The sequence below is a fragment of the Muscardinus avellanarius genome (assembly GCF_963383645.1).
Source record: "Muscardinus avellanarius genome assembly, chromosome: 12".
Classification (NCBI taxonomy): Eukaryota; Metazoa; Chordata; class Mammalia; order Rodentia; family Gliridae; genus Muscardinus; species Muscardinus avellanarius.
The window spans coordinates 63462056-63487466 of NC_137798.1; the positions used below are offsets into that span (position 1 = coordinate 63462056).

Sequence of the window (25411 nt, forward strand, 5' to 3'; positions counted from 1 at the left end):
CAGTACAGTAACATTCTGTACAAGTTATATAAGAGACTGTCTTATGTACTGTGTGTGTGTAGTAAGCTATACCCTCCAGGTGTGTGTGTACACACTCTGATGTTCCCACAAGGATGAAATCACATGTGACAGTTTGGATCAGGTGTGTCCCCCAAAGGCTCATGTGTTGAAGGCTTGGGCTCCAGTGCTATAAGGTCCAGAGGGGAAGTGGTCAGGTCATGAGGGCTCTGACCCATCAGTGGATTAATCTAATGTCCTGAGGGATTCCTAGCTCAATGAACTGGTGGATCTGAGGAGACATGTCCTCAGGCCCTTCCTCTCTTTCTCTCTGCTTCCTGACTGCCATGAGGTGACGCAGCTTTCCTCAACCACGCCCTTCTGCCATGATGTTGCTGTCTTGAAGGCAGCTGACCATGGATAGAGACCTGTAAAACTATGAGCCAAAGTAAATCTTTCCTCCTCTAAGTTGTTTTTCTCAGATATTTCATCATGGCATTGAAAAACCAAGACACCTGACAGTGAATCCCAGAGCATATCCATATTCCTGTCGTTAATTAATGCATGACTACATGAAAAAATGCTCCACATATTAATCATCAGGGAAATGTCAGTTAAAATCATGGTGAGGTATCACTTTACGATTGTTAGAATGGCCATTACCAAAAAGACAAAGGACAGTGAAAACTGCTAAGGATATGGAGAAAAAGAAACCCTCAAAATGCTGTTGGTGGATGTGTAAATTAGTATAGTCATTAAGGACACAATATAGAGATTTCTTAAAAATGAAAAATAGGGCTTTTGTCTGATCAGCAGTCTCACTTCTGGGTATATATACCAAGCAAAATGAAACCAGTTTGAAGCTGGGCATGGTGGCACACACTTGTAATCCCAGCGCTTGGAAGGCTGAGACAGGAGGATCGCACAGGTTCGAAGCCAGCCTCAGCTACTTAGTGAGGCTCTCAGCAACTTAATGAGACCCTGTTTCTAAATAAAATAGAAAATAGGTCTGGGAGTATAGCCCAGAGGTAGAAAAGCCCCTGGGTTCCACCCCCAGTACCACCAAAAAAGAAAAAAAGAAAGAAACCAGTGTGGCCAAGAGCTATTTTTGTGCCAATATTCATTACAGCATTATTTATATTAGCCAAGATGTGAACTCAACCAAAGACTTCATGAACAGATGACTAAAGAAAATGTGCTATATATTCACAATGGAATGTTATCCAGCCTTTCAGAAGAAGGAAATCCTGTCATTTGTGACAACATGGATGAACATGGAAGATGTGATGCTAAGTGAAATACACCAGATGCAGAAAGATAAATACCACATGAACTTATTTACATGAAGAATCTAAAAGGCCAGGCTCAGAGAAGGGAGTAGAATGGTGGTTACTGGGCGTAGAGATGTTACTGGCGTTACCGGGGGTTAAAGTGCTTGTGGGGCGGGGAGTGAGGAATTAGGGAGATGTTGATTAATACAGATTTTCACTTAAGAATAAGTTAAAGCCGGGCATGGTGGCACATGCTTGTAATCCTAGTGCTTGGGAGGCTGAGACAAGATTGCACAGGTTCGAAGCCAGCCTCAGCTACTTAGTCTCTCAGCAACTCAGTGAGATCCTGTTTCCAAATAAATTAAAAAATAGGGCTGGAGTGTAGCCCAGTAGTAGAAAGCTCCTGGGTTCTACCCCCCAGTACCACACACACAAAAAAAAGAATAAGTTAAAGAAATCTATTGTGCAAGAGTACATTTTAATACACACACACACACACACACACAAGTATGTAAGGTAATGCAGATGTTAATTATCTTGATTTAGCCATTCCAATGCATGTGTAACTATTTTTACTTTTTTTGTGTGTATGTGGTACTGGGGGTGGAACCCAGAGGCTTTCTACCTCTGGGCTATACTCCCAGACCTATTTTTGGAAACAAGGTCTCACTAAGTTACTGAGAGCCTCACTAAGTAGCTGAGGCTGGCTTCGAACCTGTGTGATCCTCCTGTCTCTGCCTCCCAAGTGCGGGGATTACATCATGCGCCACCACGCCCAGCAATGTGTAACTATTTTTAATCATCATGTTGTATGCTATAACTATATACTATTTTTATTTGTCAATTGTGTAAAATAACTTTTTAAACAGAAAGTATTGGCTTTATTAGGGTATACATACAATTTTAATATTTAAATTTTTACTCTGTTATATGAAACATTCTGTTAATTATAACTGCTGTTTAAAAGTATAACAATCATGATAGTTACTATTTTTTTGTGGTACTGGGGTTGGAACCAAGGGCATTCTACCTCTGAGCTACACCCCCAGCCCTATATTTTATTCTTTATTTTGAAACAGGGTCTCACTGAGTTGCAGAAATAGCTGGGCGTTGTGACGCATACTTGTAAATCCCAGCATTTGGGAGGCTGTTCACGGTTTGCAGACAGCCTTAACTACTTAGTGAGGTTCTTTGCATAGGGATGGAACCCAGGAGCATTTGACCTTTAAGTTATACCCCCTGCCCTATTTTTTATTCTTTATTTTGAAACAGGGTCTCACTGAGTTGCAGAGGGTCTCACTAAGTAGCTGAGGCTGTCCGCGAACTGCGATTCTCTGGTCTCAGCCTCCTGAATGCTGGAATTATAAGTGAATGCTGGTATTACAAGCGTGCACCACCACGCCCGGCCATTTGGATCTTTAAGTAAAATTAACTTATTATTTTTATAATCCTTCAGGATCAATCATTGTTATGATAATAGATTGATCTTTGTATTTAGTAATTTATTAGATCCTGATGTTCTCAGTTTCTTTAAATTCTAATGGATTAGGGCTAGCATTTTGTATATTTGTTTAAATTAACAATATTTTGTATGTTTAGTGTGATTAGTGTTATTATGTGACTCTTAGTTTTGCCATTTTTCTCTAAGTAGACTTTATAATTTATATCTATTATAATAATAATAAACTTATATTTTCTTAGCATGTTTTACTATAAAGCTGAACTGAAGAGCTAAATTTACTATAGATAATAGTTAATCATTTCATTCTTACCACAATGCTAAAGTCTCCCCTGCTTACTTTTTTTGTTTGTTTGTTTGTTTTGCAGGTGTGGGGATGGAACCCAGGGGCATGTGGTCTCCGATCTACATCCTCTGCCATATTTTTTATTCTTTATTTTTGAAACAGGGTCTCGCTAAGTTGCAGAAGGCCTCACTAAGCTGAGGCTGGCCGTGAACCACGATCCTCTGTTCTCAGCCTCCCAAATGCTGGGATTACAAGCATGTGTCACCATGTCTGGCTAAATTTTTTGGTTTATTTAGATGATACTTTTAACATGGAAGTTAAGGAAGGAGGCTTTCTATTGATATAACTTTTTCATGGTTTTGGTAACCATTTATATCAGGATTAATAAATCCGTTAGGGAAGCCAGGTATGTTGTCACATGCTTGTAATCCTGGTACATGGGAGGTTGAGACAGGAAGATCTCAAGTTTAGGAGGATCTCAGGTTCTTAGCTTAGTGAGACCTTGTTTCCAAATAAAAGATAAAATAGATATGGGGATGTAGTTTAGAGGTAGAATGATCCTGGGTTCAACCCCCAGTACCACACACACTAAATAAATAAGTCTAATATGTTTTTGCATTTTCCATGTCCTTCAGAAAATCTTTTAAAGTTACATTACTTAAATGTGTGTGGTACACAAATATATATTTGTGTAGTTTTTTAAATTCAAAAATCTTTATTTCTCTTCTTTTACTTAAAGTTGGAAGTGTGTGTGTGTGTGTGTGTGTGTGTGTGTGTGGTACTGGGGGTTGAACCCAGCAGTATTCTACTTCTGAGCTACACCCCAGGCTTTACTTTTTAGTCTGTATTTATTTATTTATTTATTTATTTATTTATTTATTTTTGAAACAGGGTCTCACTAAGTGGCACAGGGCCTGAGTAAGTAGCTGAGGCTGGCCGTGAACCTGTGATCCTCCTGTCTCAGCCTCCCAAGTACTGGGACAACAAGTGTGCGCCACCATGCTGGCAAGTTAGAAAGGTTCTTGTGTAAAATTATGCAGTAGTTATACCATAACCCTCCTTGAGAAATCCCTTTGTCTTTTACATTATTTGATCCATGATAAAGTATGTTGAAGTGAAATGAATTTTTCTCTTTAAATATCTGCTTTTATTTCAAAGTGATTATTTAAAAAACAAGAACTAAGAAAAATAAATTGTTGGGATTTTTCATCAGAATATTTTGATTTTAATGCTGCTATTGGCTAATGTAAAACACCATGGAAGCCAGGTGTGGTGGCACATATTTGTAATCCCAGCATGGGGGAGGCTGAGACATGAGGATCGCGATTTGTGGACAGCCTCAGGTACTTAACGAGGCCCTTTGCAACTTAGTGAGACCCTGTTTCAAAAGTAACAGAAAGACTAAAAAATAGGGCTGGGGGTGTAGCTCAGAGGTAGAATGCCCTGGGGTTCCATCCCCAGTACCGCAAAAAAAATAAAATAAAATAAAAAAAACACTATGGAAAATATTCTGTTTATAAATTTGATTCTGTTGATTGATCTTATATTCTCATTTTCCTGCTTCATAACTCCATTTTTTTATTAATGTTAGATGCTAAAATCAAAATAAATTCTGAAAGATCAAGCCTATAAAATTATCAGTAATATAGTTATATGGAGAATTTTCATAATAAATTGTTAAATTCCTCACCCCATTTCTTAAACTTTTATTTTTTTGTGGAACCCCAGGGGCATTGTACTTCTGAGCTACACCCTCAGTCCTATTTTTTAGTCTTTTTATTATTTGAAACAGGGTCTCACTGAGTTGCGAAGGACCTCGCTAAGAAGCTGAGGCTGTCCATGAATTGCAATCCTCCTGTTTCCACCTCCCGAATGGCTGGGATTACAAGTGTGCGCCACCATATCTGGCTTTTATTTATTTGTTTGTTTGTTTATTGCAGTACTGGGGATGCAAAAAAGCTCTTAAGTAAACAGCAACAATACAATTCCTTTCAATTAGATTTTTATTGAAATATGTGTATACATTCTTTGATACCTTTTATTTATTTTAGTGTTTGATGATGGTGATGAAAGAACATTGAGACGCACATCACTTTGTCTGAAAGGAGAGAGGCATTTTGCGGAGAGTGAGGTAGGATGATGGGGATGGGCTTTTTGGATTGAACATTAGTTATTAACCTAGAGCGAAAATGCAAATTTAATTCCTCTGTTTTTGACCCAGACACTGGACCAGCTTCCATTAACAAATCCAGAGCATTTTGGAACTCCGGTAATTGCAAAGAAGACTAACAGAGGAAGGAGGTCCTCACTTCCTGTGTGAGTTTTTCATACGTTACCATAATTACAGTTACCATAGCATTAATAGGTGAATTTTACAGAACAGCCAAATTTGATTGGGTGACCTTTCCTCAGCATCTTGTATCTATATATAGAAATTTTGCCCTGAGAAGACCATATTCTTAATTATTCTTACTACTTTGCCAAGAATTGTTACAACTCCATTTTCAAGATGGCCACTTTTATTTTAGGTTACTTTAACAAGGTCTATTTCAGAAACAATTTACATTCAAGAAACTGTAAGAATAGTCAGGTGTGGTGGTACACACCTATAATACCAGTACTTGAGAAGTTAAAATGAGAGGATCACAGATTCAAGGCCAGCTTAAGCAACTTATTGAGACCCTGTTTCAAAATAAAAAATAGTGAAAAAGGACTGGGGATGTTTGTAGGTAGGATGCCCCTGGATGCAATCCCAATTACTGCCCCTCCGTTTCTGTTTTGCAAGAATAATATAATGAAAGGTGGGTGCCATGGCACAGGCCTTTAACTTCAGCTACTCAGGAGGCTGAGGCAGGAGGATTGCAAAGTTTAGGCCAGCTTGAGCAACTTAGTGAAACCCTGTCTCAAAATAAAAAAGGACTGGGAATAAGACTCAGTGGTAGAGTGCTTGCTTAGCATGTGTGAGGCCCTAGGTTCAATCCCCAGTACTACAGTAATATGTAATAATATGATGAATTTGCATATGTTCATCTAGATTCATCAAGTTTTAACATTTTTTCGCACATATTTTTTTCTGGAAGTGGTAAACATCATGACTCTTCACCCTTAAACAATCAAGGTTTAAATAATAAGTTCAGAAAACTTAGCTTTAGTGAAATCTAATAATAGATTATATATCCAATAATATATAGTCGTTATTGCAAATTTTTCGAGTTGTTCCAATAATAGTCTTATTCTTTTATTTTGAAACATGGTCTCACTAAGTTGTGGAGGGCCTCAGTACCTGAGGCTGGCCTCGGATCTGTGCTTCTCCTGTCTCAGCCTCCCAAGTACTGGGATTACAGGCATGCACCACCATGCCCAGTTTATGTGTTTTTTAATTTTTTAAATTTTTAAAAATTTTTTTTCCGTCAAGCCACACTTTTATTACAGGTTCGAACCTGGACCCAAGCACTTGTGTCTCCACATAAGCAGCAAAGGCCTTATGTGTTTTTTTAAATCTTCTTTAATTTTGAAAAGTTTTTTACCCTTTTTTGTTTTTCATAACATTGAGATTTTATAAGCATACAGGCAAGTTGTTCTATAGACTATTCCTCAACATGGGTTTGCATGATTGCATTTTCAAGTTGTACTTTTTTGACTAATACTATGTAAGTGATGTGTCCTCAGTGCAAACACATCAGAAGTGTATATTATCAGTTTGTTTTCTAATTTGTTTTTTTTTTTAAGATTTAAATGGGTTTATTAAAAAGATAGAAATACAGAAGACAGTTACAGCCCATGCCATTCAGGAGTAGCATGGTGGGGGGGGTTTTTCAAACAAATTCACCCTTGTTGCATAGTTTGTGATGTTAACTTTGGTAACTTGATTTAGATGGTATCTGCCCAATTTCTCAACTTCAGAATTATTAGTTATCAGTTTTCCATTTGTAATTTATAATTAATCTATATGGATATACTTTGATACTAGTTAAATATCCCATTCTTTATCAACCTCTTATTTAATGGTCTTATCATTCACTGCTAATTCTTGCCTAAATAAATTAGTAATGCTAGGATAGCAAAATGGTGGTTTTCTAATTTTTCATCCCTGCTACATTTCTTAGTTGTCATTTAGTTATAATGAAAATCTTTTCCTTACTATCGCTGTGAATCCATGGATTCTGATTTTACTTAATGGGTTATAACTCATTGTTTAAAAATTAATTTTGGTGCTCAAGTTGTCCCAGATTTAGCCAGCAGGATCCTCTTCAGACTGACTTCTATGATCTTTTGATATATCTTCACTGTTTGTTTATGTATGTGTTTATTTATTTATTTTTGGTACTGGAGATTGAACCAGAGGCATTCTACATCTGAGCTACACCCCCAGCCCTATTTTATTTTATTTTATTTTTGAAGCAGGGTCTTGTTAGGTTGATGAGTCTTACTAGTTGCTGAGGCTGTTCTTAAACCTGTGATCCTCCTCTCTCAGCCTTCCAATTACTGGTGTGCATGACCATACCTATCTTTTTATTTTTTAAATAAGGTACCCAGCTTTTGATTTTTTAAAAATAGGGTCTCACTGAATTGTTGAAGGACTTTCTAAGGTGCTGAGGCTGGACTTGAACCTTTGTCTTGCCTTCAGAGTACAGGAGATTTGAAGAAGCAAATAGAAGTGTCAGAAAGAAAGATAAGAAAGATTTGTCAGTGCAGATAATAAAGCAAAGTGGAGTTTGACAACTGAATGGTCTGTGAGAGTAAAGAAGGAATAAAGCCATTAAAAGATAAGGAATTAAGTGGTTTTGAACCACTTCATAAGAGTTAATAGCTCTGCACACTCAGTAAACTGGCAGTATAGTGTGTTGCAGGAAGTCAAATTGCTCCATATATATTCATCAGGAAGTTGAGTGGGAGTACATACACATTTTTATTAAAAACCATTTAGACTTAGAGTAATGCATATTGTTTATACTTAACAACTAAACTTTACTTACCCAGATAAGTTATAAATAAACCCTCTCCTCTGTTTTACTGACATGTTTTCATAGACTGTTAGAAAAGTAAAAGTATATTATGTGACTTCTGGCATTAAAAAATAGAAGTACAGTCTTAAAAAAAAGTATGTATTTGGGGCAGTGAGTACTTAATGGTGATGCAATTACAGGTATTTTGGCCTGGCTGGCTAATAGCATGAGAACCAATTTCAAGTATTCATTCCTCTAACGAAGTGGACTCAGAGTTAGGATAGACAGCTAAAGACTACTCGTGCAAGGCTCAGGAAGTATCGTTCTCCTCTCTTCCAATAACGGGAGAGTTTCTGCCATAGTAGGAGCTGAAATGAGCATATTAAATTCATATCACTGTACCAAATAATGGTTATGTTAGAATAATGATCAGGTGATTCTGACTTTTAGTACTGAAGATGAAAAGGAAGAAGAGAGCAGCGAGGAAGACGATGAAGATAAGCAACGTCTCCATGATGAGTTATTAGGAAAAGTTGTCAGTGTGGAATCAACGGCTGAGAGGCCTGAGAGCTACCCCGCTTTGGTAAGTATTTCTCTGCAGCGTTAACTAGCCATACAAATATTTGTTTACAGTGGGTGTTTGAAAGTGTTTGAGGGCTAGGGATATAGCTCAGTGGTAGTGCACTTGCCTAGCATGTGCAAGATCGACCAGCACCTCAGTGAATCAATCACTTGAAATATTTTTAAAATATTGCACAAGTTTAACTTGGTCCTCAGGATTTAAAAACTGAGCACTCACTCAGGTCTAGAAATCTGGAATTCACTATTTCCTTTTGTCATCGCCTTCCTTTCATTCCCTGTAATCATTTTTGGGATCATACAGTTCTCCCATCAAAATTTGTCCAGTGGCCTACTCTGTCTCATTATCCACTTTACACCTTAAAATTCCTTTAGCTTGATTCCCATATACTTTTTTTTTATGCTGAATTCAGACTACTTTTCTAGAACAAACTTTTTTTTTTTTTTGTAGTACTGGGAGTTGAACCCAGGTGCATTCTGCCTCCATACTATACCTCCAGCGCCATTATTTTTATTTTTTTAATTTGAAACAGTGTCTCACTATGTTGCAGAGGGCCTCACTAAATAGCTGAGGCTGGCCACGAACCTGTGATCCTTCTGTCTCAGCCTTGCAAGAATTGGGATTACAAGTGTGCAACCACCTTACATGACTTTAGAACCAGTTTTTTTTGTTGTTGTTTTTGTTTGTTTTGTTTTTCGGTGGTACTGGGGGTGCTATACTCCCAGATCTATTTTATATTTTATTTGTAAACAGGGTCTCACTATGTTGCTGAGAGCCTCACTCAGTATCTGAGGCTGGCTTTAAACCCATGTGATCCTCCTGTCTCAGCATCCCAAGTGCTGGACTTGCAAGCGTGCACCACCACTCCCAGTGCTAGAACCAGGTGGTTTTCTTTTTGGTGGGACTGGGGATGGAACCCTTCTAACTCGGGGCTACACTCCCAGACCCATTTTTTATATTTTTATTTGGAAACAGGGTCTCTTAAGCCAGCAAGGCTGGCTTCAAACCTGCACGATCCTCCTGTCTCCACCTCCCAAGTGCGGAGATTACAAGCGTGCACCACCACGCCCGGCTGTATATGTGGTCATATATATATATATATATATATATATATATATATATATATATATATATAATCTTCACTAAGTCTGTCTAATCATCAATTTTGCATCCTTTAAATGGATATTTGAAGCCAGGCATTGTGGCACACACTTGTAATCAAGTTGTAATCAATCATGGTACTTGAGAGGCTGAGACAAACATGGCAGTTTGGGGCCAGCCTCAGCAACTTAGTGAGACTTTGTTTCAAAATAAAAATAAAAAGGGCTGGGAGTATAGCTTGAAAGTAGAATGCCCCTAGGTTCAATCTCCAGTACCAGAAAAAAAGTGGGGTTGGTATTTGTTGCCACCCTGTCTCTTTCTTTGATTCCCATTTTCACTGCAAGTTTTTCCTTTTCTAATCTACATGATTTTTCTGAACCTGTACCTTATCTGAAATTAGTGTTCACTGAAGTTCTGCTGTGATTTTGGCTTTGTAAGAGAAAAAAGTATGAAACTAGCAGTCCAGTGTCCTCAAGAATTTTACTATCTGCATGTAAGAGATGACATGATAATTAGAGATTATATAGTAAATTTAAAAAACAATTGGTGAAGACATAAAATAGTACAGGGAGTACTAGAAAGGAAGAGTTCACCTACCTTTTAAAGAAGGCTTTGGAAATGGCAAGTCTTAGGTTGGTTGGTAGAGAAAACTAAGCTTTGCAAATACAAAGAAAGAATGAGAAGAAAGAAGAGAGAATTACTTCATGAAAGGACTCAAGAATATTTGTCTCCACTGGCAATCATTTTGGCTACCCATGAGATGAAAGTAGGGGAATAATAAGAAATATAACTGCAACGATAATTTGAATCTGGGACAGAAGGGTCTGTAAAAAACTATCTAGAAATTTGGATATAATTCTACGGAGAATTTTGCAGAAATGTGATATTATTTGAGCTGTGTGGTTAGAAACATTAATGAGAAGCAGTGGTATGTTGGATCCATTGTTGTTGGAAAGACTGGAGGTTGTAAGAATCAATTTGGAGACCATTAGAGTAGTTCACAGAAAAGATAATTGGACCTTGAATTTGCCCACTCATCCTTTAAGACTTACCTTAAGTTTTGCTGCCATACCTTTTCCTTGCCAGCTCAGCTTTACTCTTCTCAGTATTTTCATATTCTCCTCTGCTTAGTGATATCATTGTACACATCTGTTACCCTCTTAGGTCGTTAGGGTCGGCACAACTATAGTATTAGTCTAATAATTACTAACACCTAGGAAACAAACACAAAAAACCATTTATTGTCATCTGGTGTTACAATAATATGTATCTGCCAAGAATGTTTCAAAATCTGGATATACACTATTTAGTACATTAATCATGAACTGTAAGTGTGTGTAGGGGGTATTGGGGATTGAACTCAGGAACATTCTACCTCTATGCAACACCCTCAGCTCTATTTTTTTTTTAGGTGTTTTTTTTTAAACAGTGTTTCACTAGGCTGATGAGAGTCTCACTACTTGCCGAGGCAGTACTTGAACCTGCAATCTTTCTGTCACAGCCTCCCAAGTACTGGGATTACAAAAGTATGCCACCATGCCCAGCTATAAGTGGTTACTTAAGTTTAAATGTAAGTTAATTCGAATTAAATAGATTTGGGGCCTTGAGGTATAGCTCTGTGGTAGAATGCTTGCCAGCTGTTTAATGCCCGAAATTCTCTCTCTAGTATGGAGTGGAGGAGATCACGTTCAAATGCTTGCTGCTAGCAGGGCATGGTTGTGCACGCTTGTAATCCCAGCACTTGGTAGGCTGAGGATCGTACAGGTTCGAAGCCAGCCTTAGCTACTTAGTGAGATTCTCAGCAACTTAAGTGAGACCCTGTTTCCAAATAAACTATAAGGCTAGGTCTGAGAGGATAGCCCGTAGGTAGAAAAGCCCCTGGGTTCCACCCCAGTACCACTAAAAATCAAAAACAAAAAACAAATGTTTGCTGCTGTTCGACAGAATGGATATATAATTTCCATCATTGCATAAAGGTCTGTAGACAGCAATAGATTATAGCAGACAATATATAGTATTAGAGGAGATCCTGAGTGGGTATATTTCAGCAGTTTATTAGGAGACATTGGGTTTTTTGGATTTATTTAAGGCAGAGTTGTGCTATGTTGGCCAGGCTGGCCTAGGATGCCTGGGCTCAAGCAGTCCTTCAGCCTCAGCTTTCTGAGTAGCTGAGACTACAAGCATATGCCACTCTACCCAGCTTAAGTTTTTATTTATTTATTTATTTAAATTTTTGCGGTACTGGGGATGGAACCCAGAGCATTCTACCTCTCAGCTGCATCCCCAGCCCTATTTTTTATTCTTCAATTTGATATAGGGTCTCACTAAGTACCTGAGGCTGGCTTTGAACCTGCGCAATCCTCCTGTCTCAGCCTTCCAAATGCTTGGATTACAAGTGTGTGCCACCATACCTGGCTTAAGGGTTTTTTTTTGGGGGGGGGTGGTACTGGGGTTCCTGGAAACCCTTCTATCTCTGGACTACAATCCCAGGCCTGTTTTATATTTTTTATTTGGAAACAGGGTCTCTTAAGCCAGCGCTGCTGGCTTCGAAACTGCGTGATCCTCCTGTCTCTGCCTCCCAAGCGCCGGGATTACAAGCATGCACCACACCTGGCCTGGCTTAAGTTTTTTAAAATATGAAGCTCTGTCGGCCATGGTAGCGCACGCTTGTAAGCACAGCGCTTGGGAGGCTGAGACTGGAGGATCGCACAGGTTTGAAGCCAGCCTCAGCTACTTAGTGAGGCTCTCAGCAATTTAGTGAGACCTTGTTTTCAAATAAAATTTAAAATAGGGCTGGGGGTGTACCCCAGAGGTAGAAAGCCCCTGGGTTCCATCCTCTAGAACCAAAATTAAATAAAATTTAAAAAATGAAGTTCTACAAAGTATACAGAGATTATTTGCTATGGATAGTACTAAGATTTTTTCCCCCATGTAACATTAAGTGATCCGGTCTTTGTTCAGATTTCTCAAAACTTTTTTTTTTTTTTTTTGGTACTGGGAATGAAACCCAGGGACATTCTACCTCCAAGCTACATTCCCAGCCCTATATTTAGTCTTTTTTTTTTTTTTTAAACAAGTTATCTCTGAGTTGGGAAGGACCTTGCTAAGTAGCTGAGCCTGTCCACAAATTGATATCCTCCGGTCTCTTTCTCCTGAATGCTGGAATTACAATCATAAGCTACCATGCCTGGTTCAAAAGTTGTTTTAATTATTAAAAAATTATACATGCCTTTGTAAGAAAAGGATCTTGGGTGACTTTCTTTCTTCTCGCTTTTTCATAGAACTGGAGATTGAACCCCAATGGTGTTCTACCTCTGAACTACATCTCCACCCCATTTTATTTTATAATAGGGTCTCAGTTTCTCAAGCTGGTTCAAACTTGCAAACTTTCTGTCTCAGCCTCCCAAGTACTAGTACTACAAAGTGTATGCCACCATACATTAGCTCTTTTTTTTTGTTTTTTGTTTTTTGTTTTGGTGGTACTGGGGTTCCTGGAAACCCTTCTACCTCTGGGTTACACTCCCAGACCTAATTTTATACTTTTTTATTTGGAAACAGGATCTCTTAAGCCAGCGCGGCTGGCTTCGAACCTGCATGATCCTCCTGTCTCTGCCTCCCAAGCACGGGGATTACAAGCGTGCGCCACCACGCCCAGCTCCCAGACTCATTTTTATATTTTTATTTGGAAACAGGGTCACTTAAGCTAAGTTGCTGAGGCTTTCTGTGATCCTCCAGTCTAAGCCTCCCAAGTACTGTGATTCTAAGCGTGCACCACTATGCCTGGCTTAGAATTATTCTTTTTATTATTTATTTATTTATTTTTGTGTGTGGTACCGAAGATGGAACCCAAGGGCCTTCTACCTCTGGGCTACCCTCCTGATCCTCCTGTCTCAGCCTCTCAAGCATGGGGATTACAAGCGTGTGCCACCACGCCTGGCTTAGAATTATTCTTTTTAAAAACATATTCTTTTACTGAGCAAGAAATTAATTGGTTCTTATGTTATATTTCAGGTGATATCTCCCAGCTGTAATGATGACATCACAGTGAAAAAGGATCAGTGTTTAGTTCGATCATTTATCGATTCTAAATTGTAAGTAATGAATCACTTAATGTTATATGGGGAGAAAAAAATAGAATCATATTGATAGACCTCTCTAGCAAGACCTTATATTTGTAGTTTTATTCTTTGTCTTTGTGTGTGTGTGTGTGTGTGTGTGTGTGTGTGTGTGTGTGTGTGTGTGTGTTCCTGGATATTGAGACCAAGAGCATTCTACCTCTAATCTATATCCCTACTTGTATTATTTTTATTTAGAAATAGGGTTTCACTAAGTTGCTGTGAGGCTGGCTTTAAACCTCTGATCCTCCTGTCTCAGCCTCTAAAGTACTGGTATTATAGGCATGTACACTATGCCTGGCCAAGACATATATTTATTTATTCATTCGTTCATTCATTTTTTTTCAGTACTGGGGATTGAGCCCAGGGGCATTTTACCTCCATGCTATACCACCAGCCCTATATTTTATTCTTTATTTTGAAAAAGGGTCTCACTAAGTTGCATAAGTTCTGGCTGTGAACCTGCAATCCTCCTGCATGATTTTACTTTCAAAAATTTAATTATAGCCGGGTGTGGTGGCACATGCTTGTAATCCCAGCACTTGGGAGGCTGAGACAGGAGGATCGCATAGGTTCAAAGCCAGCCTCAGCTACTTAGTGAGGCTCTCAGCAACTTAGTGAGACCCTGTTTCCAAGTAAAATATAGAACTAGGTCTGAGAGGATATCCTGGAGGTAGAAAAGACCCTGGGTTCCACCCTCAGTACCTAAAAAAAAAAAAAAAAAAAATTTAAAAACCTGAGTATTTGTTATCTAATAAATTTTGACTTTTTGTAATGTTGGGTATTTTTTACTAATGAACTGTAAAAATTCAACAATATGTTAGAATATTAAAAGCATGTTTTTTTTAAATAAAGCACAGTATTGATTTTCTTTAATTGTACAACTTTATTGTTATATGTAGTATTTTATATTATGAAATTGAAACTCATTTTCCATGGGATCTATATTAATAGAATAATTATTTTGATTTTTTTTCTGATTAAAAAACAAGTCTGTTGCTGGGTGTGGTGGTGCATGCTTGTAATCTCTGTGCTTGGGAGGCAGAGACAGGAGGATTGCGCAGGTTCAAAGCCAGCCTCACTAGCTTAAGAGACCCTGTTTCTAAAGAAAAAATATAAAATAGGTCTGGGAGTGTAGCCCGGAGGTAGAAGGGCTTCCAGGAACCCCAGTACCACACACACAATAAATAAGGCTGGGGGTGTAGTTTGAAGGTAGAATGCCCCTGGGTTCCATCCCCAGTATTGCAAAAGAAAAAAAAAAGAATAAAAACTAGGACTGGGGGTATAGCTCAGAGGTAGAATGTCCCTGGGTTCTATCCCTGGTACCATAAATAAATAATAAAATAAATAAATAATAAAATAAATAAATATAGAAAATTTTCCCTTGACCAGGCATGGTGACCCACATTTGTAATCCCAGTGCTTAGGAAGCTGAGACAGGAGAATTGTGCAGATTCGAAGCCAGCCTCAGCTACTTAGTGAGGCTGTTAGCAACTTAGACCCTGTTTTCAAGTAAAATATAAAATAGGTCTGGGAGTGTAGCCTGGAAGGTAGCCCCTGGGTTTCACCCCCAGTACCACCAAAAAAGAAAAAAAAAAAAAAAAAGAAAGAAAAATTTTCCTAGCCGCATCTCTGATTGGTTTAAAAAAAAAAGCAGTAGCCATGTTGGCACACACTTATAATCCGAGTACTTGAGAGGCTGAGATAGGATTATCGCAGGTTCGAAGCCAGCCTTAGCAACTTAATGAGACCTGTTTTCAAATGTAAAATTAAAAAAAAAGGACTGGTGGTGAAGCTCAGAGGTAGAATGCTCCTGGGTTCAATCCCCAGTACACCCCCCACACACACACATCCATCAAAAAATTAGATACATGTTTTTGTTGTTATTAATCCCTATAGGGAAAAATATATTATTTCCTCATTTGCAGTAGTGGGAATTGAAATCAGAGCTTTGTGCAAGTTAGGCAAGCTTTCCCACTGAGCTATATTCCTAGTCGTCCTTTCAAAAATTTAATAAATTTAATACCCTAATATATCTCATAGTGGTAAAAATATTTTAATGTTATCTTCTTGTAAATGGTTTGTAACTAAGATTAATAAAAATTTAATACTGAACATTAAAATGGACCTTGTTAGCCAGGTGTGGTGTCACACACTTGTAATCCCAGCATTTGGGAGGCTGAGACAGGAGGATCCCATTTCGTGGCTAGCCTCAGCTACTACTTAGTGAGGCCTTCCTCAACTTAGTGAGACCATGTTTCAAATTAAAGAATAAAAAATAGGGCTGAGGGTGTAGCTTAGAGGTAGAATGCCTGTGGCTTCCATCTCTAGTACTCCAAAAAAAAGTAATATTATGAGCTTGAGGCTCTCAAATTAATGGAAATTTATGTAAAACTTTAGAATTAATTAATCTAGCCAGGTGTGGTGACATAGGCTTGTAATCCCAATACTTGGAAGGCTGAAACAGGAGGATACAGGTTTGAGGCCAGCCTTGGCTACTTAATGAGACCCTCTGCCACTTAGTGAGACCCTGTTTCAAAATACATTCGAATATGTGTATAAGTGTGAATGTAGCATGATTAACCTGAACACTCAGTGTTGGGGGGTAGGAGAAAGGTGGGGCGCTAAGTACTGTGTGAATGTATGCCATTGTCAGTATTATCCACATTATAATGTGAGACTAGTGTACCAATAATATATATATATATATATATATATATATATATATAATAAAGAATAAAAATTTGGCTGGGGGTATAGTTTGGAGATAGAATGCCCGTGGGTTCAATCCCTGGCACCACATACACACACAGAAAATGAAGAATTAATTAATTTAGAATTAACTTTATATAAAACTTTAGAATTAAGTATCTTAATTCTAATATAGCTTTGTCAACGCCAGGCATGGTGGCACATGCTTGTAATCCCTGCGCTTGGGAGGCAGAGACAGGAGATCACACTGGTTCGAAGCCAGCCGTGCTGGCTTAAGAGACCCTGTTTCCAAATTTTAAAAAAATATACAAAATAGGTCTAGAAGTATAGCCTGGAGGTAGAAGGGTTTCCAGGAACCCCAGTACCACCAAAAAAAAAAAAAAATTTATATATATATATATATATATATATATATATATATATATATACACACATACACACACACACACACACACACACACACACACACACACACACACATATATATAATATAGCTTTGCCACTCATGGTGGCACATGCCTTTAGTATGAGTAGAGAGGCCGAGATAAGAGGATCACAGGTTTGAGGCCACCATGAACTTAGGTAGACCCTATTTCAAAGAAAAAATTTAAAGGGATCCAGGTATAGCTCAGTGGTAGAGCACCTCTGAATTAAATCTCTGGTAACACGCAGATGTACACACACACAATTGGAATATGTACAGTCTTAGACTTTATACCACTTTATAAGCAAAATAATTTTAATTTTGACTTTTATACATATAAATACATATATACACATATATGTATTGTATGTGTGTGTGTATTTGTGTGCACACACACGTGAGCAAGTGTGCACTGCAGGTTGAACCCAGGGGCATTCTACTTCCGAGCTGAACCCAGGGGCATTCTACTTCCTAGCTAGAGCCGGGCCCTGTTTTTATTTTTTAAACAGTCTCACTAAGTTGATGAGAGTCTCACTACTTGCTGAGGCTGTCCTTGAACCTGCTACACTCCTTTCTCAGTCTCCCAAGAACTAGGATTACAGGCATGTGACTCCATGCCTGGCTGAGTTTTATTTTTTTATGTATTATTATAGAGTACTTAAGTGATAGTTTTTATTTAATAAGTGGTTTTTCTTTTCTTTATTTCTTCTATAATTAGTTACTCTATAGCAAGAAAGGATATTAAGGAAGTAGACATTCTCAATCTACCAGAATCTGAGCTCTCCACTAAACCAGGTAAAATAAGGTTGAATCAGTCATATTTTATAATGTAGGTCTATATGGGAAATAGCAAATAAAACAAGAAAGAATATTCTCTGATACTATATTAACTATTTAGAGTTGTTCATCTTATTTGATGAAGATTTTTAAATGTATAGATGAAATATTTGATTTATAGTTCTTAGATCAATGTGACTTTCATGTTTTATTGTTAAGGTTTCAAATAGTACTCCCCTAAAGTAGTAGCAAACATTTATTATAAGCATTATAACTATTGAAATATATTCTGCCTTACTGCATTATTTTTTAAGTGACTGCTGAATTTGAATTAAGATCTTCTGACTCTGAGTGTCATGCCCTTTTTACTATTCTGTGCTGTTAATTCCGTAGCAACTGCTGAAGTACGTTTTCACTCTTAGGGCTACAGAAAGCAAGTGTCTTCTTAAAAGCTAGAATTGTTCCTGACAATTGGAAAATGGATATAAGTGAAATCCTTGAGTCATCTAGTAGTGATGATGAAGATGGTCCAGCTGAAGAAAATGACGAAGAGAAGGAAAAGGAGGCCAAAAAGGAAGACGAGGTGATGGTAGGTGTAATTTCATATCTGTAACAAATACAAACAGTTCAGTGCTCTTTAGTAAAAATAATCCCTTAACGGATTTTCTCTCCTGTCTACATTCCCTATGATTAGTTTCTGTTCATTTATAGTTTATCTTGGTTTGGGGTTAAGGAAACTTCTTGGCATAAAGTTAGGTGTGTGAATATGGACTAATTTTTCGTAAGAAGTGACAAAGAAGTACTTAGCAGGTTTTATCAACAAGTGTGTATTTGTTTTCTTAGAGTGTTTACCAAACAACCCAGGTGGAAAGAAATCTAACTTTTAGGTATTTTTATGTATTAACTTACTGAAATTATTACCATATGAAGTAACCATTATTATCTTACTTTAACTGGGGTGATTCAGAAAGATTGAGTAACTTTCCCAAGGTGGCACAACAAAAATGTTAGAATAGGGATTTGAACCCAGGTCTGGTTGCTTGTAACTTCAAAACTTTTTTCTGGGTTAAAAAAAAAAAAAATCCTATTTAAACCTAAAGAAAATTTCCCTTGGTAGTTAGATAAATCACAGAAAAGATTTAGGTTGTATTTTAAGTATGAATGATAGTTTTGGTAATACTGCTGTGTCATTTAAAATATAATTGTAGGAGATCATTCATGGATTAACACATAATTGCTTACATGAACATTATTCATTCAACAGTGTTTTGTTGAATGGGAGATATTGTCCAGTATATTTTTTTTATTATTATGGACTAAAGGGGCTTAGGGACAAAACAAAGAGAATGCATGTCTGGAAAAGAGGGCCTATTTAAGCATGAAGAATATTTGCCTGGAAAAATGTGGAACGCTTGTTTCTGTTTTTCATCCACGAATATGAATTTATGAAATAACACGAGTATACTTGTATGTCCTGTAGGGTGTACACTGTTTCTTTCCTTTTACTTCCCCTGCAGTATTTGGTTTTTTACACTCTGAAACCAGAATGGCGGTTCATACTTCCAGGCTGCCTACAGAGTTGCCATAGTAACATGCTGTTGGTTTTAAGTGAGCATGCTCGGGAAGACAGGAAGGCTTAGCAGAGGCTTGGCAGGTTGCCAATGGAGGTTTGCCAGATGCTTTGAAATGGGCTGTCTTTCTTTTCCTTTCATGTAATGTCTGATTTTTATGTGGAAGAGAATGTAAGTAGTGCTGTATAACCCTGCGGATGCTATGCCCTAAGAGGGAAAGCAAATATTTGCAAGTCAGACTGAAAAATGCCCAGACCCTGTACTGATTAAGTAGAAGGGGAATCTAACCATTTTGCATTTGAAAGAAAATGCAGCATATAGGTAAGAATTTTTTTTATATTTAGTTACCATTTTGGTTGCCAAAGATGGGGTTAAATAAGAATTTTAGGTATTGAGGATGTGGCTGATACGGTAGGGTTCATAACCAAGTGTAATTGTTTCTTGTAAAAAAGACAGTAGGAGTCTATTTTTAGAATATCAGAGGATGAGGCTATTTGTCTTAAACATAAGGTAGATTTGGGAATGAAAATGATGAGACAGTTTGGCAGAACTCAGCATTTAAAGACTAAGTATTAAATGTGATTTTTGAATTTTATGTGCATTTATTTATAGATTGTATGTTTTCAGGGTAAATAGGCCACATTTTCAGGGTGTGAACTGTTGCAGTCTGTGACTTAGCTTTGTTTTTTAAAAATTAACATTATTTAGGATCTTATATTGCCAAATATTAAAATATTAGTCTATTTTTGTTAATACTTTTAATTAATGTCCCTTCTAGGATGCATTTTCCCTACCCCTAAAAAAACCTTGAAATTTTAAACAAAGAGGATAAAAAGAGCTTTGTAGGAAGTTGTAAAGGGTAGCTATAAAATAGTGCTTGTGCAGTGATTAATTTTGTAAATATTATAATGTTTTATTGAAGCTGTGAGTAAACATTAGTAAAATAAAATGTAAGGGCAAAGCTGTTACCTATTGTTTGCAGGTAATAGTAAAGAAATTTTAAAAGGTAAAGATGCTTATAAGGATAGTATCTTCTTTAAATAGGTGACTTAGATTATGAACCTGTTAAAATTAAGTGAGTCAAGATGCTTTTCATCTCCTTAAAAATAACAAAATATGTAAAATTTATACACCAGTTTACAGGATTATTTTAAATTATTTTTCAGAATATCAGTTTCATAGAACATGCTGTATTGAATTCCTTGATCTGAACTATTTCCTCCTTTTCTCTGGCCATACAAATAGATTTTCTCAAGTAGGATTCGGTTGCTTTAGGGGAAAAAAAATCGGCTGCATTTCTTGCTTTTGGATTTAAGATTTAGTTGCTGAATCATCCCAACTTGTTTTAAACAGTAATTTAAACAAGATTTAATGTATTAATTAACTGAAAAGCACTTTACCCTATACACAGAAAGGGAGAAAATAAGTATTGTATAAAATGAATAATCTGATGAGCCAGGGCCTACCTGGCTTAGTCATTGTGAGTCTTTCCCACATAAGTGAGGCTAAGCTGCTGTATTACGTTACAGATCCTGTCTTCTCAAAATGTAATGAAGCTGTGCTGTTCCTGAAGACTTAATGTTGCTTTACAATGGTCAAAAAGATTTTTTATAACATTCTGTCAACTATTATTTTAATTCTGTAGCCTGTCACTTGATGTTTGTGGTGTAGCAAGCAGTTATATGCAGTAGAATCATACAAGTGTTAGAGACGTCTGCAGTGGTGATCAGCAGTAGGCATTGTTTTCCTATAGGATGCCTTGGGTATCTAAGATAAATAAGAATATAGGGAGACTTGAGATTCCATGGCTTTATCATAGAGGAACATCTTTATTAGTATTTTTAATTACTAAGCATTTGATAGTTCAGGATTAGAGTGCAAGAAATATTTCTCAAACCATTACTGGTTGGGAAAATCATGAGGATCTGATAGAAAGTAGATCCTATCTGTACTGATTAAATCTCAACTCATGGATATTGATGTTAGAAAAAAAGCCCTGGAGAATATTTTTGTGGGTGCTACTTAATGTCTTTGTGAAGAAAATTTTTATTTAGGTTATTACCATATTTTCTTTTGTGCGTTGAAACTGATTGAAAAGTCCAGGTAATATTATCAATTATTTATTTGCCCCTGGCATGTATATTTACTTTGGAAAAATATAGATAATTTTTTTCTTTCTTTTTTTTTTCTCTTTGCAGTACTAGGGATTGAGCCCCAAGGCATTCTACCTCCGAGCTATATCCCCCAGCCCTATTTTTTTATTTTGAAAGAGGGTCTCACTAAGTTGTAGAGGGCCTCACTAAGTAGCTGAGGCTGGCTGTGAACCTGTAATCCTCCTATCTCAGCCTCCCAAGTACTGGGATTACAAGCGTGTGCCACTACTTCCAGCAATATAGGAAATTTTCTAAGGGTAAAATAAATGGTTGCTTAGAGGATTGATTATCAAGGGGAATCTGACAATCTTAGCTATTTATTTATTTATTTAGTACTGGAGATTGATTTTAGGGACATTCTACCACTGAGCTATACCCCTAGCACTTTTTATTTTTTATTTTTTATTTTTTATTTTGAAGCAAGATCTTTCTACTTTACTGCTCACTGGCCTCAAACCTGTGATCCTCCTATCTCAGCCTCCCAAATAAAGAGGTTACAGGCTCATGCTACCATGCCCAGCTAATCTTAGCTTTTTAAATCCTTATGGTTTGCTTATATGGCTTATATTTGGATATTTTCAAAAATCTCTTAAAATCTTATATCTAGAGCCAGGCTTGGTGGTGCACACTTGTTGTCCCAGTACTTGGCAGGCTGAGACAGGAGGATTACGGTTTGTGAAGAGCCTCAGCTACTTAGGACCTCCACAATTTAGTGGGACCCTGTTTCAAAATAAAGAATAAAAAATAGGGCTGGGGGATGTGGCTCGGAGGTAGAATGCCCTTGTGTTCAATCCCTGGTACCACACACACAAAAAAATCTCATATTTAGTAATGAATATTAGAATTTAGAGAATTTTTCCAAGAATAACTTTTTAATGTATAAATATTGATACCCATTTTTCCAATATTGTCAATTTTCTAGGGGCGACTGTTACATTTGATGTCTAAGATTATATTCTACTATTGTATAAATCATAAGAACTTGAATTTTTAAATGAATGGAAACATGAATTTTGTTGTGTTTGTTTCTTTTATGGTCCTGGGGATTGACCCAGGGTCACTCTACCTCTGAGATATATCCACGCATGCACCCCTCCTTTTTTTTTTTAAATTTTGAAACAGGGTCTGCTAAATTACTGAACTTGAGAGTAGCTGCTAGCCTTGAACTTGAGATCCTCCTGTCTCAGCCTCCCAAGTACTATGTTTAAAGGAGTATGCCAGCACACCCAGCACCACTCTAAATTTTATGATTATCAAATTTCACAGCCAGGCGTGATAGCGCACACTTGTAATCCCAGCATTTGGTAGGCTGAGACAGGAGGATCGTGATTTGCAGACAGCCTCAGCTACTACTTAGTGAGGCCCTTTGCAACTCAGTGAGACCCTGTTTGAAAATAAAGAATAAAAAATAGGAGCCAAGAGTGGTGGCACACGCTTGTGATCCCAGCATTCAGGAGGCTGAGACAGGAGGATCGCAGTTTGCGGACAGCCTCAGCTACTTAGTGAGGCCCTTTGCAATTCAGTGAGACCTTGTATCAAAATAAAGAAAAGAAAATAGGGCAAGGGGTGTAGCTCGGAGGTCAAATGCCACTGGGTTCCATCCCCAGACCTGCAAAAAAAAAAAAAAAAAAAAAATTGGGCAGGGGGTGTAGCTCGGAGGTCAAATGCCCCTGGGTTCTGTCCCAAGTACCACACACACACACATATTCACTAGGTTTTCAGTTTTATTGGCCAATTCCCAGTTTCTGTAATCAAGTCATTATGTCTTCCATTAAATCAACAACCCTCCCCTCACTTCACTTCAATTTCAAAGAGAAACTCTGAGCTTCAAGTGTTGAGCAGAGTCTAAATCTTACCTTCCTGCTCTGCTTCCCAAGGTACAGTTGCTATTGCACTGACTTCCTCTATAAGGCAGGATTTCTCCCTTTGTACTCTGGATGTCATTTGTTTCTTTCAGAAAATCTTGGACAATCAACTCTTTTTTTTTTTTTTATAACAGCTTTAACCTGTTTCCTTCTGTTTTAACCTTCTCATCAGCTTTTTAAAACATACCTGTGTCTCTCCTATCCTGACAATTCCTCCAACTTCCCTCCACTGGTCTTCCTACAGTCCCTCTCCTCTCCCCTCCAGTTCTTTGCTCTTTCCTTACCCTTGTTCCTGACCTCATGTTCACGTGTGTGTGTGTGTGTGTGTGTATGAAAGAGAGAGACAGACAGACAGACAGACAGTGTGAGTGAGTTAGTTCAGCTTGCTAGTTAGTTAGTAACTGGGGATTGAGCCCAAGGGTATTCTACCTCTAAGCTACACTCCTAGCCCCTTCTCTTCCTTCCTCTCTCCCTCCCTCCCTTCATCCATCTCTCCTCCCTCCCCCCCCTTTCTTCCTTTCTTTACTTTCTTTCCTTTTGTGGTACTAAGGCTAGAACCCAGGGACATTCTACTTCCAAGCTATACCCCAACCCTACTTTTTATTCTTTATTTTGAAATACTGGTATTACATAATGCCTCTGCCACCACATCCAGTTCTGACTTTTTTTTTTTTTTTCCGTTATATTGGGGATGGAATCCAGGGGCCTTCTACCTCCAGGCTACACCCCCAGATCTATTTTATATTTTATTTGGAAACAGGGTCCTACTAAGTTTCTGAGCTGCTGAGGCTGGCTTAGAACCTGCAATCCTCCTGTCTCAGCCTCCAAGTTCTGGGATTGTAAACGTGAGCCATCACACCTGGTACAGTTCTACCTTTTTGAAATACATGATGTTGCAAGTTTTTTTTTTTTTTCTGGTTTACTTCCTCCCAGGATGATATAATGACTGAAAATCTACTTGTGCATCAGAGCTGTCTTCTTAGTGAGGCAGAGTGGCACTTACTTGTAGTTCAGTTATTTGGGAGGCTAAGACAGGGGGATCTCAAGCCTGGGTAACTTAGTGAGACCGTTTTGAAATAAAAGGGCTAAGAATTTAGCTCAGTGGTAGAGCATTTGTTTGCCTCCTATGTGCAAGGCCCTGGGTTCAATCCCCAATACTGCAAAGCAACTGAGACAAAAAGATGTCTCTTCTTAGTTAACAGACATTTGTATCATACTCCCAGGGACGATCTCTTCTTGTCTTGTTCTCAGACTCTCAAGGTCAGTATGTATGTATCTGCACTCATCTTCCCTCCCCTAACCCATCCTTTCCCTGGTTATTACTAATTCATTTAAATAGAAGCACCAGCTGCCCACTTGCCCAAGCCAGCCAGGAACATGGATTCTGGATTCTTTCCATTCCCACCCAGAGGTACGAGCCTTTCTCTTCGGCCTACTTGAACAGTGTTCAAACTTGCCCACTGCCTTTCTGGTTTCTGCCAACCTTATCCAAGTCATTCTCTTTTGCCCAGACTAATGCAGTAGCCACTGAAGTATTCATCCTGTGTTTGCCCTCCTTCAGTCTATTCTTTGTATTCAAGCTAAAGTAGAATATTTTGTGTGTGTGTGTGGTACTGGGGATAGAACCCAGGGGCATTCTACCTTCAAGCTACACACCCAGTCCTATTTTTTATTCTTTATTTGGAAACAGGGTCTCACTAAGTTGCATAGGGCCTCACTAAGTAGCTGAGCCTGGCTGTGAACCATGATCCTCCTGTCTTAGCTTTCCAAGTACTGGGATTACAAGCGTGTACCACCATGCCCAGCTAAGTAGAATTTTTTTTTTCCTATATGTTATTCCTTTAGGAATAAAATAATTTTAGGGCATAAAAGAAGTTGTACGTTTTATTTTTTAGGACTGAAATATTTTATTTTTTATTTTTATTTTTTTGATTCAAAGAATATTTAATTCTGTCATGGAAGGATTGCCAGTACACTCCTGGGTTGATATCTCTACTGACCGATCCCGCCTTTATCACTCTTGTCCTATTTATTTATTTATTTATTTATTTATTTATTTATTTATTTTTATTGGTGCACTGTATTCATACATCATAGTGGGATACAAACTTTTGTAGACATACATGCACACATCGCCCAGTCAGCACCCAACCA

The 25411-nt window shown here is 37.8% G+C and overlaps 1 protein-coding gene across 1 annotated transcript in view; it reads left to right on the forward strand.

Annotated features, from left to right (window-relative positions):
* ARID4A (AT-rich interaction domain 4A) overlaps window positions 1-25411 on the forward strand; it is a gene marked incomplete at both ends in the record, with an annotated part of 82992 nt that overhangs the window by 14876 nt on the left and 42705 nt on the right. The window contains 6 exons of the mRNA XM_080707156.1: window positions 5065-5144; window positions 5235-5329; window positions 8410-8542; window positions 13652-13731; window positions 17610-17686; window positions 18091-18257. Coding sequence (XP_080563282.1) covers window positions 5065-5144; window positions 5235-5329; window positions 8410-8542; window positions 13652-13731; window positions 17610-17686; window positions 18091-18257 — 632 coding nt within the window. The remainder of the gene's footprint in view (window positions 1-5064; window positions 5145-5234; window positions 5330-8409; window positions 8543-13651; window positions 13732-17609; window positions 17687-18090; window positions 18258-25411) is intronic.